Here is a 16,840-nt window from a genome sequence, read left to right on the forward strand (position 1 = left end):
CCCCGCGCTACAGCTGATCACGGGCTACAGCTGAAGCGCGGGGAGCTTCAGAGGCCAAGTGCTGTCAGCTGGAGCACGGTGGCTGGAGCTCCCCACGCTGCAGCTGACAGTGATCAGCTGTAACATACGATCAGCTGTACTGTACAGCTGATCGTGTGCTATGTCCCACTTTGCAGCGGGTTTTGCTTTTCAGCAGGGGTCTGGAATGTAACCCGCCATATAAGTGGGACCCTACTGTATGTAAAATAAAAGAACAAAATGAAACAAGTATTTGAGCAGAAATACTACAGGAATTATGACCATATCATAAACTCCAAAAGGGAGGATTGTAAGATGTAGGATCTCTCACTGCTTCTGTTTTCATAGGCTTCCAATGCCGATGATGTACTCTCCCAAGAAAGCAACAAAATCGAGCAGCTCAAATGGGGATGTGACAGAAGAAGCTGAAGCCCTGATTATCAAACCTTCTCAAAGAGACAAGGAGCCATCCCTTTCTAAGGTGTTATACAAGACCTTTGGGCCATACTTCCTCATGAGCTTCCTGTTTAAGGCCTTTCATGATCTTATGATGTTTACAGGACCGGAAATCTTAAAGTAAGTGTAGCGCTCTCTGCCTCCCATCGCTGTGAAGCATATGAGAGATTGGGTAGTTGCTGACAGCAAACTCTCTTTCGTGAATGGTTGTGGATGCTTGATTACATTCTGATCCCTGCTGTTTCCTGTAGAGAGCAGGGAGTGGCTTCCTTGGGTCTTGAACTGGTTTCCTACTTGCACACTGAGCAGATCCAGATGTTCCCAGACCATTCACTGGCTATAGAAGTGCACCGATCTGGGGGTCTTCCAATCTCGTAGCCCCAAAAACAAAGCATTATAACACACTGTCTAAACAGGACCTGACTAGGAATTGGTTGTTTAGTGACAGCCCTTTTCAGGCACTTTTAAGATTGAACAGTTCATATATCCAGTGGTGGCTGATGCCTACTGAGACCAGTGAGGTGGAATGCAGGCAACCCGAACAGTAGGCAAAGCCCAAGCCAATTGGAGGCCAATCCAGCTAATTCTGGTTTGTCCCTTTTTGCCTCCCTGCTCAGTTCCACAAAGGCAACACTGAAACTAATGAAGAGGAAGCTGACAGGTAGTACTACCACCCCCACACTGGTTGTGAGTAAGAAGGCAGACTGGGTGAGAGCAGACGAAGGTTGATGGAGCAGTGCCTCACTTGCCATAATGGACTAGCCTCCACTGCATGTGTCTGAGAGACTGTCTCCCTCCCTACAGACCCTGTCAGGTGTTAAGATCAGCAGAGGGGGCCCTCTTGATAGTTCCGCTGCCCTCAGAGGTTGGGGGATAGTGGCCCAGGTGAGGGCCTTCTCTGGCAGCCCCTAAGCTGTGGAATTTCCTGCCTGCAGAGGTGCGTCTGGTGTCTTCACTGAACAGTTTTCAGCGAATGCTGCAGATGCACCTCTTTACCCTGGCCTTTGGCACTTGAGGTGTCTGTTTTCAGGAGCCATCCTATTCCTGTGATTGTAATCTGTTTTAATTGTTTTTAACGTTGAATTTTAAACTGTTGTAACCCATCCTGGGACCTACTGGTGAAGGGTGGGTAGCACATTTAACGATGATGATGACATTAAGTGGTGAGAATCCAGTGTAACTAGATTGATTAAAAGGATCCAAAGTTGGTGAGCTCTGGGGCCATTGCATGTTTTATTTGTTTTATAAATTATAAAACCAATAGTATGGCATAAGATGGTAGAGAACATTTCAGTACCATACCAAAAGAAAAGAAATCAATAAAAGTATACTCATATACAAAACCGTGTATCTTAAAAGACATGGGTTATCCTAAAAAACACACCAAAGGACACCCTCCTACCCTAACCCCCCCTCCCCTTGCAATGACATGTAAATAAGAGAGACATAGTCGAAAAGGATGAATCGCAAGTAGGGAACTGTTTTATCTTAAAGCTTTGGTACAACACCTAACGTAAACCTTAGGAATTCACAGCAAATGATGAGTGTTGGGGAGGGAACCTAGTGATACTTCATTATTGTACTGGTTCACACAACCTCATTGTAATGGACTCTTACTGCTTCATGACTGCGAAAGTCAGTGGAGATACAGGTGAAGAGGTTGGCTTTGTGTTTGCATTTTTAGTTCTGGCTGAAATAAAATGAGTAAGCTGAGAGTGATGACCAGAATCTTAAGATCTGCTGCTCTCCCTTGCAATTCTGGCATGCTTCAGCAAGCTGCTGTACAGGAGTGTATTTGATATTTCTATTTTTCCACTTTTGACAGTGGTTTTCACTGTTTTGGGAGGGCAACCTTGCAGTTGCTTGGAGCTTATCAAGCGTTCCTTGGTGAGAAGGTCCATAATGGCAGATGAGCTTCCCTGGAGGTGGCTTGCTAACCCACTTGTGACCTTACCTTGCAGGGCAGTATTGGTTGTGCATGAGCCTGAACTCTTTGTTCACGTAAGACGGTGACTGAAATCTCATAAGCTTAGGGATCCATGTAAATGGACTATGTGCCATATGAAAGTCAGAAAGTTTGTTCATCTAATTCACGTTCCCACAGGTTGCCAGACTACAATTCCCATCATCTCCAGACAGCATGATCAATGGTCAGGGATGATGGGAGTTGTAGTCCATCGACATCTAGGGACCCAAGGTTGAAGAACACTGACCTAGTTGATTATTGACTCCTGGGATGAGTGGCAGCTGTCCAGAATCATGGGCGGAGAGGGATAACCTTTCATGTTGACGGCTACCTGATATTTTTAGCTGGAGGTGTCTGGGTTTGACCCTTCTGAATGCAAAGCTTTTGCATTGAATTGTGGTCCTTCTCTGGTAGAACACACCTTGGAGTCTTAGGTAGAGAACGTGCGGCAAACGGATCCATTTGGAAAGCTGGTTTTCTGGAGGCAGAACATTTTGCAACCACTGACTTGTGGAGATTTTGCTAAGCAATCACTCTTCTGTGGTTATGGTACAAAGCGATTCAGGAATTTTTTTGGGAAAGAGAAGCAGAAATCACACTGGCAAGCCCACACCATACATGCAAACTGAAATTGTTTTCATTTTTATATTGTTGTCACCTGCCCTAGAACCTTATGGTGAAGGGAGGGTAAGGATTCTAAAGAAATAAATAAACCCATCTCTGTAACGTATGGCATGCTTGGAAGTTTCTCTCTCTCAAGTCTAACTTAGGCCTGCCTCTCTTTCCCCACCTTAAACCTTCTTGACTGAGTCATTGTAACACTCTGAAATAGTAGTAAGCCAATGTGGTGGTTGGCAACTGCGAAAAGGGCCTCTTTAGTGGTGGTTGTTCCCAGAGCTTGGAAAAGTTACTTTTTTGAACTACAACTCCCATCAGCCCCAGCCAGCATGGTCACTGGATTGGGCTGATGGGGGTTGTAGTTCAAAAAAGTAACTTTTCCAAGCTCCCCAGCTGTTGGACACTGTTTCCCCAGGCTGGTTGCCTGTTTCCTAGCGTTGTCAGGTTAAGACAGCCTTTCCCAGCCTTTCGGTCCCCAGATGTTGTTGGACTACAACTCCCATCAGCCCTAGCCAGCACAGGCAATGGTCAGGAATGATGGGAATTGTAGTCTCACAACATCTGGGGACCCAAAGGTTGGGAAAGGCTGGGTTAAGATCTCTCTCTGATATGTATGTGTATATATAGCTAGCTAGATCTGCTGTTAAGTTGCCCTGAGGATGGTGGGTGACATTCCTCATAGGGGTGGCGCCTCCTACTGGATGGATCAGACAGGGTCCGCTGAAGCCTTTGGCTCCCTCTCCAGGGGGAAGAGAAGTCCCTCTCACCAAACGAACCCGTGGTTGGAGATGGTTGGGTCCTTTTGTTAATCTCAATCAACTGGTGCGTTACACTTGTCTTAGTGTGTCCTTGTGTAGGTTTTGTGTTTTCCCAGACTTTCCTCTTGTCCTGCTCATGGTTTTTCCCTCAGTCTGTGGACTTCCTTCATGTGCCTTTGTGCTGTGTGTTCATCCTCTTCCCTTTCGCGGCCCATGAAGATGGAGCGTTTTTTCCCACTGGGGTGTTCTGCTCCGATGGACATTTGGCTGGTCTGGAATCTGATCAGCCCGAACTGAAGCGCACAGAGTTTAGCCATCCCATAAACATAAATAAATAAGCTGAGTGGGAGCGCCATTTTATTTATTTATTTATTTAAAATATTTCTATCCCGTCCTTCTACCCTACAATAGGGCACTCAGGGCGGCTCACAATTAAAATCATGCACAATAAAAACACAAGGAACATTAAAATACATAAAATACAGTTGAGAAATATAGGGGAGTGATATTAAAGGGACTAAACAGGTAAAACTAAAGGGTGGGGGGAAAGAGAATCAGTTTCAGGCTTACCTTCAGTTCCTCCCAAAGGCTCTTCGGAACAAGGTGGTTTTCAGAAGTCTCCGGTTGGTGTTGTCACTGTCGTAGGCTAATGAACATTAATATTGTTGTCTCTTTCTTGTGCAAGCCACTTTGAAAACAAGTGTTTTAAGAGCTGGATAGAAGTCCTCCAGCCCCCTACTTAATATGCTCCCTTTTTTAATGGCCAGAGTGTTCTACAGCCTCTTTTGCCAACAAGAGCCCTCTTTGGCCCAATTGGGAACTGGAGTTGCCCATAGTTGATTCTTCAGTCATTGTGGCTGATCAGGGATTTGTGTCCATGTCCAGGCAAGTGTGTTGACTTCCTTTCTAATCTTGCCCGATTTGTTTCTTTGCAGATTGCTCATTAACTTTGTGAATGACAAGAATGCCCCTTATTGGCAGGGCTACCTGTACACAGCACTCCTCTTCGTCTCGGCCGGTTTGCAGACTCTGGTCATTCACCAATACTTCCATATTTGTTTTGTGACTGGGATGAGGCTTAAAACAGCTGTGATCGGTGCAGTCTATCGAAAGGTAGCAATCTGCAAAATATATCTCATAAGTGAAGTCCATGCATTGGTAACCTCAAAAGTGGATGGCTGCAATGCGCTGTCTGTGGCGCTACCCTTGGGCCTGGTCCGGAAGCTCCAGCTGGTGCAGAATACATCAGCTAGACTGTTGATGGGGGCAGACAGCCGACACCTCTGCTAAAATATCTACACTTGGCTCCCCACATACTCCCTGCCCATGTTCAAGGTTCTTGTGTTGATATACAAAGCCCTGAACAACTTGGCCCCAGGATACCTTGAAGACCACATGAGCCCTTCTGTCCCAGCCAAAATCGCTGAGATCATCTGGAGGAGCTCTGTTAGGTGCCCCCCATATTACAGAGGCCCAACTGGACTCAGCTGGAAGCTGGCCATTTAGAGTTGCTGGTGCCATGCTATGGAACACTCTTCCAGCAGGAATTCAACAGGCATCGTCACTTTTGACATTAAAGTGTCTCTTGAGGGCCTTTTTATGCTGACTGATCTTTGCAGTTGTTTAATTTTTATTTTTCTGATTAACCAGTCACCTTAATGATTATCTGCATTTTTATTTTTTAAATGGTGTTTTATGTTTTAACATTGTATATGCCCTGGTATTTTACGATATGGTGGTATAGAAACACTTTTAATAAAAGAAATAACTAGCTGGCCTAACTGTCACTGCAGGGATTAGTACACACCCTTATATTTTATGATACGGTGGTGTAGGACACTTTTTAAAAAATAAATAAGTAACTGGCTAGCATAACAGTCACTGTCATTGTAGATTAGTGTCTACAATGCAGTATTATTTATTAAATGTATATCCCGCCGGTCCTTACAGAAGGACCCCAGGATGGCAGACAAGAAATGATAAAAACTAAAAACTTCTTAAAAACAAAGTATCTTAAAAAATATCTTAAAAACAATTCCAGTGTAGATGCACGCTGGGATAAAGGTATTTACTTAAAAGGCTTGCTGGAAGAGGACGGTCTTCAGCAAGTACCAAAAACACAGCAGAGACGTTGTCCCTTGCGATAAACTCTAATCCTGCACCCGGGTTGATTTTAACTTTCAGTTAGTGTAGAATGTCCCACGTCTGAAACTTGGAGAACGACTGTCAGTCAGCATTAGAAGTGGGTGGTATTGAGTTCTAGTCCTACTCAGAGTATACCCTTTGAAAATACTGGGCATGGCTCACTTAGGTTCATTAGTTTTCCATGGGTCTACTCTGAGTAGGACTTAGGTGAGCTGGATGGACCAATGGGTCTGACTCAGTATACGGCAGCTTCCTGTGTTCTCAGTGGTGTTTTCCTCCCTTTCTCCCTGTTTCACAGTGAAGCTGATGTTTGTGTTGAAAGGGATCCCGATTGACGGTAGAAATACTGCCTCGGAGCGGGAAAGATACCAAGTCAGGCTGGTGGTCCACAGTGCCGTCTGCCCCGATTTGTGGTAGCACCCCCGGGGTTCCTGGCTTTTATAAAGGCCTTTTCCAGTACCTGCTTCATGATTCTTTTTAACTGCAGATGCCAGGGAATGAACCTGAGACCTCCGGTGCTCTGAGCTACGGCCCCTCCTCAAAAACTTGTCGTTATACCAGTTACCAAGTTAGGAAAGTAGATTTGTTTGCTGTGTATGCTTGTTTAGTTAACATCTCACTAGTTAGTTAGTTTCTGAATAATATCTATGACCTGTCCAAACCTTTTGGAGCAAAGCTGACAGTTATTGAATTCTTTATTTTTTAAAGGGAGAAAGATGAATTATTTTGCCCTGACTGGAGCTTTAGGAGTCAGTGTTCCATTTGAGAACCGCCTGTGCTTGTTGTCCTTCTCTTTAAGCCCATGCTTGGCTTCACTTCAGATCACCCATTTGTGTTTCTGCAGCATCTTCAACAGGGGTGGGGAACCTTTTACAGTGTGAGGCCCGCATTCCCTTCTAGGCAATCCTCCGAGGGCCGCATGCTAGTGGTGGGCAGGGTGAGGATCAAAAGTGGGTGGAGCAGCTTATGTTAATTTATTCACACCTCTCTCTCTGTCCTCTGTCTAAGCAAGCAAGAGGCATTATCAGAGTTCAAAAGCACTCAAAGAGGATGCAAAGGATGAGGGGGGGTGGCTTGGAGAGAAGGGGTGTGGCCTGGGGAGGGGAGGGGCCTGGGGAGGGGAGGGGCAGGGCCTGGGAGAGTCCCAAGGGCCAGATAGAGAGAACTGTAGGGGTGCATTTGAGGCCTGGGCCTGAGTCTCCCCATCTCTGATCCTCACTGCCAAACTCCTGCATCTAATGAAGAGGTCCTTGCCAATACAAAGGTGGTTTTTTTGCCCCAACAAACCTATTAGAGTGCCATTAGGACTCTTCCTTGTGTCTCTCTCCTCCTGTCAAGGCCTTGGTCATCACAAATTCAGCCAGGAAGACTTCTACTGTTGGAGAAATTGTCAACCTGATGTCTGTAGATGCCCAGAGGTTCATGGACTTGGCCACCTACATCAACATGGTCTGGTCTGCGCCTCTTCAAGTTATACTGGCCCTGTATTTGCTCTGGCAGGTAAGAGTGCCATGTGTGCGCTATGTATGGAACTGTGAACAGACAATGGTGTTCATTCCCCTTGCCTGAAGTCCAGATTAGTGGAGACTCCTTGTAATTCCAGGATGTGGGCCTCAAATTCTGGGGTGGGGGAGCGAGGAGGGGCCATAAGTGCAGATAGCTCCTACGCTGTAACCCTCAGTGAACAACTAGAATTTGAACATGGAAAGCTGCCTTACAGTAAATCAAACCATTGAACCATCAAGACCAGTATTGTTTTCTCTGACTGGCAGCAGCTCTTCAGGATGTTGTGCAGAGAACTGTTTTTCCTACTCTCTGCTACATTAACTGGAGATTCCAAGGATTTAATAGAGGGCTGTGTGTCTGCAAACCATTTGCTGTCCCTGAAAGGTAGCAAAGCGGGGCTCCATCTCCAATACTCCAGGCAGCTTCTGCTGCACTCTGGCGTGACTTTTTGACTTACGGGTTTCCATTCTTTGGCCCTGCTGCATTCTGAATTTGTCCTCCTTAGAATTTAGGTCCCTCAGTGCTTGCTGGCGTGGCTGTCATGTTGCTACTGGTTCCTGTCAACGCTGTGTTAGCAATGAAAACAAAGACCTATCAGGTAGGAGGGTTTCTCTTTGCATAGGGACGATTTGATTCTGCATGTAAAGCATGTGTATTGAATCTTCTTGACCTCGGGCTGCGCAGAAGAGTGTTACAAATGACAGTGCCAGTTACTAAAACCAGTATCAGGTGCACTGTGGTGTGGTCTGATGTGAAGGCTTGTAAATTGCTGCTCACCTACGGTGGGAAAGAATCTTCTCTAAGTGATATTGCAAAAGCTGGCTCTCTGTTGTTTAGGCCCCAGAAAAGTAAGCACAAAAGGTTAGTGTGCTGGTGGAGCTATTTTGCATTGTTGGTACATTTATTTATCTATCTGTGTATTTATAATCCGCACTTTAATAAGCATATGTCAAGGCAGAATACAACATATAAAAATAAAATCAGGAGGAATGGCCATAAAAACATCTCTCAAACATCAGTAAATAGAGATTGGTTAAAAAAGAGAAAATTCAAATTTGAAAGGCCTGTCTGAATGATATCATTTTCAAAAGACCTCTGAAAGAAGCTGGTAGGGAGTTCCACAGGGTAGGGGCTGCCACACAGAAGGCTCAGTACCTGGTGAAGGCATCCAAATGTCACGGGCATGGAGGATCCATCAAAAGTGCCCCATCAGAAGATCTCTGTAAACTACATAGTCAGCTGTAGAGATAAAAAATATGCTGCTGAAATATCTGCTGCTGTTGATATTGTTATTACCACCACCACCTTTCTGTTTTGGGAAGAAGGATTCAAGCTAGTCTCATGCTTTAATCTGCAATTATCTCTTGGTTTCTTCTGTGGTGTTGGTTTGCCAGGATATGTCAATTGTTAAGTTGCAAATACAGTTTCCACTTCTTAATGCTCTCCCATTTTATAGCCCAGAGCTACAAAAAATACCTTTAAAAAAAAAAAAAGCTAAGTACTATTCAAGAAGTATTTCAGGTTGACTTGGGAGAGTTGTCTTGACTTGCTTGTCTTGCAATTGGGTCATTTCAGGTTGCTCACATGAATTGCAAAGACAACAGGATTAAGCTGATGAATGAAATTCTCAATGGGATCAAAGTGCTAAAACTTTATGCCTGGGAATTAGCCTTCAAAGAAAAAGTCTTGGGGATCAGACAGGAAGAGCTGAAGGTGCTCAAAAAGTCTGCTTATCTTGCTGCAGTGGGAACATTCACGTGGGTGTGTGCCCCTTTCTTGGTAAGTATAGCAAGGCTTTCAAAAAACCTGCTGGGAGATGGTATCCTGAATACACTCCGCTGCTGGCCATCCATTGTTTGAATTCTTCTTGTTGCTTGTTGCACACCTGGAGACTAATTGAAAGTGGAAATGCTAGAAGGATATTATCCATTTTATTTTTGTTGTGACTCATCATTCAAGCTAGGACATTCTTGTCGGCCAATTTTTGTTTAACTTTACATGTAATCCTATGACCCTGATATTGTAGAGTTCCCCCCCCCCGTGGAAACTTCGGACACCTTGGCTCAATTGATGCCAGCGCACCATCTAAAAGGCCACAAAGGATGCATGGCAGGGGCTGAGGACATGGCTTGGATCCAAATGATCCAAAGTTGTCGTGATCCCTCAATACACTGCAAAACCAGGGAGAGATTTCAACCAGCTCAGGAGCTGGCCCAAGTCTTTTCCAATGATTTCCCTCCCTTTCTTCCCCACTTCCACTGCCCCTTGGCCAACCCCCCCCCAAATGTATGGAGGAGAGAGCCGACCTCACTTCTCCCCTGCTGGCATGAGCCTAGCAGGCCATTAGATGGGTGGTTAAATCCGCCTTCAGATTTCCCATCCCTGCCATCACCAGTGTTAGGATTACAGGCACAGTAAATTTTTATGCAACCCTTCAATTTAAACAAATCCTAGCACAACTGCTAGCGATAAAAACCATGTAAAATAACAGCTAAAACACAATACCAAGGTGAAAAAATCAGCAGCAAAAGACAAATTGCAGCAATAAAACGAACAGTCCATATTAGAAGATCCTTTGCCTACTGTTGGAAAGTAAATGCTTTACGGTGCCAGGCAAGTCTCTCTGGGGAGGGCATTCCATGTACTGGGTGCCCCAACCAACAACACCCTCTTTCTGGTCATCGCTCGCCTAACTCCTTGACAGCATCCTTCCTTGGGGCAAGGTGTTGGCCAAAGTCAACGTATGATGTCTTCCAGCTCCATCTGTTGCTGAAAGCTGATTGGAGTCTGCCACCCTCTTGTGCCAGTCTACTCAGGGGTAGCACGGGTACATTTTGCTATTCTTTTACCTTTTTCTAGCTGGCTTCATTCTTATTTTTTTAATTCAGTCATTCCACAGAGTATAGTTGACTGATTGCATGGAAATGCTTCGCCGCCCTGCTCAAACAAAGGTTGCCGTTTCCCTGTCTAGGGTTGGCAAATAAGCCACAGCTACATATTAGGATGAAATATGTGCTGTTTAGAGGTGTTAAGTGTTCTTTCCACTTGAGGATTCCTTTCCCTTCGGCGGCAGCTTATGTTTACATTTGCAGCAAAGGTAGAGCGAAGGATAGAAGCGGTAGCTTTGGGAAGGAAATGTCTGCAACGCTCCATCTTTGGTGACTTTGAAGGGGTGTCCACATGTTCACCCACAAATCTTTTTCTATGAAAAGCAACATTGAAGTAGTGACTGAGGAGCAGGACTTGGGTTTGTCCCAACTCACAATGGTCTTGGGGAGATGGTCCCATTTTCCCGTTGTAAAATGGAGCTTTAAAGCAGGGGTTCTGAGGTCCGCAGATAAGCTTCATTCAGGTGGTCTGCGGTATGTCTGTAAAAATACAATTAAAAACCGTACAAAATCTAGCACAGCACATTATAATTGCTGTGACAGACAGAAAAAAACATTAAGTGGTCCATCAAGACCCCCAGCAATTTTCAAGAGGTCCGGGGGGGGGGAGTTTGGAAACCACTGCTCTAAAGAATTTTGCAATTTCAAAGTGCTGCATGAATGAGCCTTTCCTTACTCCTGATTTTGTGCTTTGGTGTTTGCAGTCCATTGAGTTGTCCATAGAGCATCCAAGCGAGGAGTTAGGCTCAAATGTCAATTTGGCAGTCTGTGACCAGAGTGTGCGTATTTTGTGCTTTGGCTTAATAAGAATGTAAAGTTGCCTTGCTGGATAAGAATAACCAATGCCAGGATTCTGTCACCCAACAGTGGGCAGGCCTAATGTTTCATTATGCCAGTACAGAATTCATTAGATTGTGCCATGCTTGATGTCCAAAGCATATTTCATTTTGGAAAAAAATAAACATTTTCTAGTCTTCATGGTTAGTAGAGAGCAGCTTTTAGAAGTGTGGGCCAGGGGGTTGGCCTTCCTGATCCAAGTGGCTATCATCACTTTTCTCCCATTTTTTTCTAATTACCACTGCAAACACTTCCAAGGTCTCAGTGGTGTGTTTTTCCTTCTCCAATTTTCTATTAAGAAATGATACCCAGCATCCTTGATTTGGGTAACTTAACCCAAAGTGCCAGATTTGAGTTTCTTCAATTCTGGTGTCTCCTTTCTGTCCATCGGGTATTGTAGCAATGGCATGGAATAGAGCAGAGTGACTAAATCTGTGTCTCTTACACGTCAGGCACATTGGTGAACGGTGCATTCATGTGTATCAGTGGATGTGTGTGTGAGGTGTGGGAGCAGAATGAGTAGGGATGAATGATGCTGAACAAATAGTGGGTGTGGCATGATTTGTGTTTCTATAATAGGGAAATTAGCTAGGTGTGGAAGTAAGACACTATCTAGGTGTGATGTGTTAGTGGGGTGAGCGCTGCATATTGTGAGTCAGGATGCACCTTGGGAAGAGTGAGGGTGAAGACAGAAGGGATCCCTGACTCTTAATATGTTTTCAAAACATTCTCTGTTTTTCCTATTTATTGTATTTATTCATTTTTTTCCACAAAAGTGTCTCAAAGCAACTTAAAATGCAAGAAGACAAATACCAAGAAACACAGAAACTTAAATATATATAATAGGTAAATGAAATGTTGGGGGTGGTGAGTTAGTTCGCCCATTTAATCATTGCTGTCTCTGGTTACCAGCATAAAGGAAAGGAGGGAGAGATTGCAGCTTAATGGTAGATCACCTCTTTTGTTTGCAGAAAGCACCAAGTTCAGTCCCTACCCAAAAACTGGGTAGCAGGTGCTGAGAAAGTCCCTCTGGCTGAGACTGTGAAGAGCCACTGCCAGTCAGAATAGTAGACGGGCCTGGGCTGGATGGTCTGACCTTGTCTAAGGTCGCTTCCTGAAGTCTTTGCCCCTGGAAACCAGGTGCGCAACTACGCCCGGGCCGCTCCAGTTAAGCTGGACTCCAGGGATAGTTTGCTGTTTGTAGTGCAGAACGTCCTTCTGCACGTCCTTTATACAAGACTAATATTTGCATAGTCCTGAAGACAATGAGTGACCCCTGTCACGTTCATGTACAGGAAGACTTTTATTTCCACCTTCAGCGTTCTTAAGAACAGCAAAATAAGCAGAGCGGCAGCAAGCCCTTTGAAAGGAATCCTTTGTTTTTAAGTGCTTTGTTGCTGAAAACCCATCCTGAGATGTAGGCCAAAGGCATTGTCCCCTCTTGGGCACCCGATAACAGGGATGTTGTGAGGGTCTCTGTCCTGTAGGTTTTTGAACGCACTCTTTCCTAATACAGTATTTATGCCTGCATATAAACCTGCATTGTCTGTGCCACGAGGTTGTCATGCCCCAACTTACTGGAGCCTTTTATGGGGAAGGGGAAAGAGGAATGGCTTATTAGGCTTCCCTATGCCAGCGGTCTGACCCCATTGAGGTTTGGTGAAAGGAACAAAACTCATGGATATTCTCCTCCTTGGGGCTAAATGTTTTTCTGAAGCCACTGGTACCAATAAAACAGCCTTCCCCAACTTGGAGCCCACTAGATGTTTTGGACTGCAACTCCCATAAGTCCCAGTGTCGTACCACTATGCAGCTGATCGGGATTGTAGCCCAGAACTTCTGGAAAGTCAGGTTTGGGAAGGCGGTAATCAACAGGTAAAGTTGTACTCACTCTGTTTTCCCCTCCTGTTTTTTAAGATACACGACAAAAATACAGGCATAACTTGTCACTGATCTGTCTTCTTTCTAGGTTGCTTTATCAACATTTGCTGTTTATGTGTCAGTTTCTGACCAGAATGTCCTGGATGCTCAGAAGGCATTTGTGTCTCTGGCATTGTTTAACATCCTCCGGTTCCCCTTGAACATTCTTCCAATGGTCATCAGCAGCATTGTGCAAGTAAGAGTTTCATTGTAGGCAGTTCCCTTATGGCTGGAGTGGGAAGTGTTCTTTACTGTACCAAGTTAAGAGTGCTCACCTTTGCCTCTGGCCCCACTCACCACTGGCATGTGGCCCCCAGAAGGTTGGCCGCAAGGGAGCGCAACTCTTGGGCTCAAAATGGCGCCCTCAAACCAGGCAGAAGCATTCTAATCACCTTACCCCATATATGCCCAGCTGACCACGTTGATCTGCAGAACTGGCTCTGTGCAGGTGCCACATAATATTCATTACACTTACAACAAATCTTTTAGCATGGCAGGACCCGCATTTTGGAACACCCTGCCTGTTAAGATCAGGCAGGCGCCTTTGCTGTACTCTTCGACACCTGCTAAATACATTTTTTGTTCGGGCAAGCCTTTCTAAACATGTAGAAGTCAACATGTGTTTTAATCTGTTTTTAGCTTATTGCGGATTTAAACTATTTACTAAATTCCTGTTTTTAACTTCCTTTTGTTGATAATTGCAGTGTTTGTTTTATTTTTTGTAAACCGCTTAGAGGTTCTATTTACAATCAAGCAATATATAAAATGTTATTCATTTTAGCTTAAATAGGGGGCAGAGCCAGTGAGGGATGTGGTCTTGGGAGAGCCCGAATGTCAGATGGAGAGGTCTGGGGGGTCGTATTGCTCACATTGGCCAATCTGATGCTTGTGGGGAGCCCCCAAGCTAAGCAGAAAGGCAACAGCCCTCCCACTGTTGGCTCAGAGCAACTGGTAGTCATTGGCATGCTGTCTATAAGCATGGAGGTTCTACTTGGCTATTAGCCATTGATAGACTGTATTGTAGATTTTTATTCTTTTGTACAATGCTTTGTACAAAATTCAGAGAATTTATTTTATAAGGAATCTTATAAATATAAATTGTAAACAAACAGACCTTGTCCAAGAAAGTTTAGGTTTATTAAATTTGTGCATCACTTCCCACTAAGAAAATCCCGAAGGAATTTACAAGCAAGGTAAAGAAATACAGTAAGAAAAGCACATATGATTTTGAATGTTTTAATAATGTTTATCATTGGTGGTGCCCAAAAGGTCTTTGCCTGGCACAGAAATGATGATAAGGTTAGCACCAAGTGGGCTTCTCTGGGGAGAGCACTCCATAAATGGGGGGGGACCTACAGGAACCATCTAATCCCCCTTTTAAAAGCCTCCTAAACTAGTGGCAGTCACTACATCCTATGGCAACAAATTCCGTAATTTTGTTATGCATTGTGTGGCTAAACTTTTTTGTGAGGGCAAAATTTGTGGCACATCTGAAAACAAAAGGCACAATGTATGCTGTATTCTCACAACCTTTTGGTTTTGTTGTCCAGGCAAGTGTGTCTCTGAAGCGTCTCCGAGTGTTCCTGTCTCATGAAGAGTTGGATCCAGACAGTATCGTCAGAGGCTCCATCAAAGACTGTAAGTTCAATGCTTATTGGGAGATGAGGGGGAAAGCTTGGTGTTCTGCAGCTCGTTCACTTCTTGCACCCCCACACCCAGGTTGTAAAATCAGCATTGCTCAGACTTCAGGATGGCTTCTTTTAAGGGTTAGAATCTGTAAATCCCACCATATATAATCTGATACAAAGTTTTGCTTAGCATTTAGTCTCCTTGCATAGCTCATCTCTGCCTCTTTCTTCCTGAGAGTAGCCGGCTATATCTGCCCAATTTCCCTGTTTTTTAAAGTTTGATAGAAATATATGTTGCCTATAAGTACAGTCTTAAACTTCAAGATATATTGCCAATTAGTGAATTTCTCTGCTTTTTAATCTGGGAGGTAAGAAATGGGATCATGTGCAAGTTTGCTAAGAATGGATTGATCATTTGCATGCTTACTGAGTTCAGTAGGATTTACTCCCCTGCAATCATGTGTAGGATAGGTGAAACTGACCATGGAGGAGGGAGGGCTGGAGTGGGCAGAGGAGGAGGAGGAAGGAAGAGGGGGAGGAGAGGGAGAAGGGAGGAGAAGGGGAGAGGAGAGGGGGAAAGGCGGGTCTGATCATTTGTATGCGTATTGAGTTCAATGGGATTTACTCCCGTGCAGTCATGCTTAGGACAGGTAAATCTGACCATCGGAGAGGAGGCTATAGTATGCAGCCACTCTTGCGGCTGTATAATACATTTTGCCAGTACTAGCTATGCTACAAGCCTGTTTTTCAAATTCCAGCTGCTTTCATTATGGAATACATGATAGTATCCAATAGCAGTCCACATGCAAAAGTCAGTCACACAGATCCAGATGGGCCAATAAGTTCTCCAAGGCCTCCTCTTCTTCTCTACAGTACACTGCCCTACTTGGGGTAGTAGTTTTAAGTTTTTGACCATGACCAGGGAGACCCAGCTTCATATTGACTGAGAAGCTCACTGGGAGACTCAGCCTTACTTGCCTTACAGATTAAAATGGGGCAAGGGGAAGAACGTGCCACTCTGAGCACCTTGGCGGAAGGGTAGGGCAGTCATGTCATAAGTTACCCTTGAAATAGCAGGCCCGATGCTCAAAACCTCATCTCTCTTTGGAAACACCCTCACCTGGTCATTATAAGCACAGAACCTCATGGCTACTACACCCAAGAATTTGCAGGTTCCGTTGCCTGCAGTCAGAGAGCTACATGGCTTTAGAGTGAGTGACAGTCTGTGTGCGCACATGTGCATTTCTTCTAAATGAGGCGTAAATCCATAGCTATATAGCTGCATTCTTGCAGCAAATTGAGTAATTTGCAAATCTCGGACAAACCTATGTTACAAAGCAAACACGTGGTTCTTGAACCGTCTGTTTTTCTTTGTAAGGCAAGCGTAGAGATTAGGGATGGGGGAGAAATTCGATTCAGTTTGCATTTAAAGCCAAATTTATCAAATCCACACTTTCCGAAACAACGTGAGAACTGAAACTCTGTGATCCTTCAAACTTTGCACTTATGTGAATTTTGCAATGTAGTTTTCCGAGCAGTGTTTGCAAAAATGCATATATTGGGGAAAGTGTGCATAAAAATGAATACATTCCTGAAAATAATGTACAAAACGGCATTACGTTAGGAGACATCGGTTGCAAAAATATATACATTAACCAAAACTACATACAGAAATGTATTTAGTATGTGAAATTCTTAGTTTTAAATTGTCTTAGTATTTTAAGTGTATGTTTTATGTTTTTAATGTTACAAATAGTTTAATTCTATTTTAATTGTATATTTTTGTATGTTTTTTACCTATGTGTAGTTTTTATTTGTAAGCCGCCCTGAGTTCCAGTTTTGGAAAAAGGGTGGGTAAAAATAAAGATTGATTGATTGAAATTAAAATGCTGGAGAATTTTCATGAGGATTTAATCACAAATCACTAAAGAAATGTACAGAACTGAATTTAAGATTGGAAAAATGAGAATCTGAGAGAACTGAAAATGACAGATGCTTCCATCCCTTTTGTGGCGACAAGGGTGATTAACCTTTTTCTTCCCTATAAATGCTTCCCCCACCATCTCCCCCCCCCCTCTCTGTTTTTACCCCAGCCAAGCT

The 16,840-nt window shown here is 44.2% G+C and overlaps 1 protein-coding gene across 3 annotated transcripts in view; it reads left to right on the forward strand.

Annotated features, from left to right (window-relative positions):
- Positions 1 to 16,840, forward strand: part of LOC133371831 (multidrug resistance-associated protein 1-like) — a 100,660-nt gene that overhangs the window by 41,646 nt on the left and 42,174 nt on the right. For all 3 annotated transcript variants that reach the window (XM_061599679.1, XM_061599677.1, XM_061599678.1), the window contains exons 8-14: positions 367 to 594; positions 4,752 to 4,929; positions 7,300 to 7,461; positions 7,973 to 8,065; positions 9,043 to 9,246; positions 13,162 to 13,308; positions 14,663 to 14,750. In XM_061599679.1, coding sequence (XP_061455663.1) covers positions 367 to 594; positions 4,752 to 4,929; positions 7,300 to 7,461; positions 7,973 to 8,065; positions 9,043 to 9,246; positions 13,162 to 13,308; positions 14,663 to 14,750 — 1,100 coding nt within the window. The remainder of the gene's footprint in view (positions 1 to 366; positions 595 to 4,751; positions 4,930 to 7,299; positions 7,462 to 7,972; positions 8,066 to 9,042; positions 9,247 to 13,161; positions 13,309 to 14,662; positions 14,751 to 16,840) is intronic.

Source organism: Rhineura floridana, chromosome 17 (assembly GCF_030035675.1).
Source record: "Rhineura floridana isolate rRhiFlo1 chromosome 17, rRhiFlo1.hap2, whole genome shotgun sequence".
Lineage (NCBI taxonomy): Eukaryota > Metazoa > Chordata > Lepidosauria > Squamata > Rhineuridae > Rhineura > Rhineura floridana.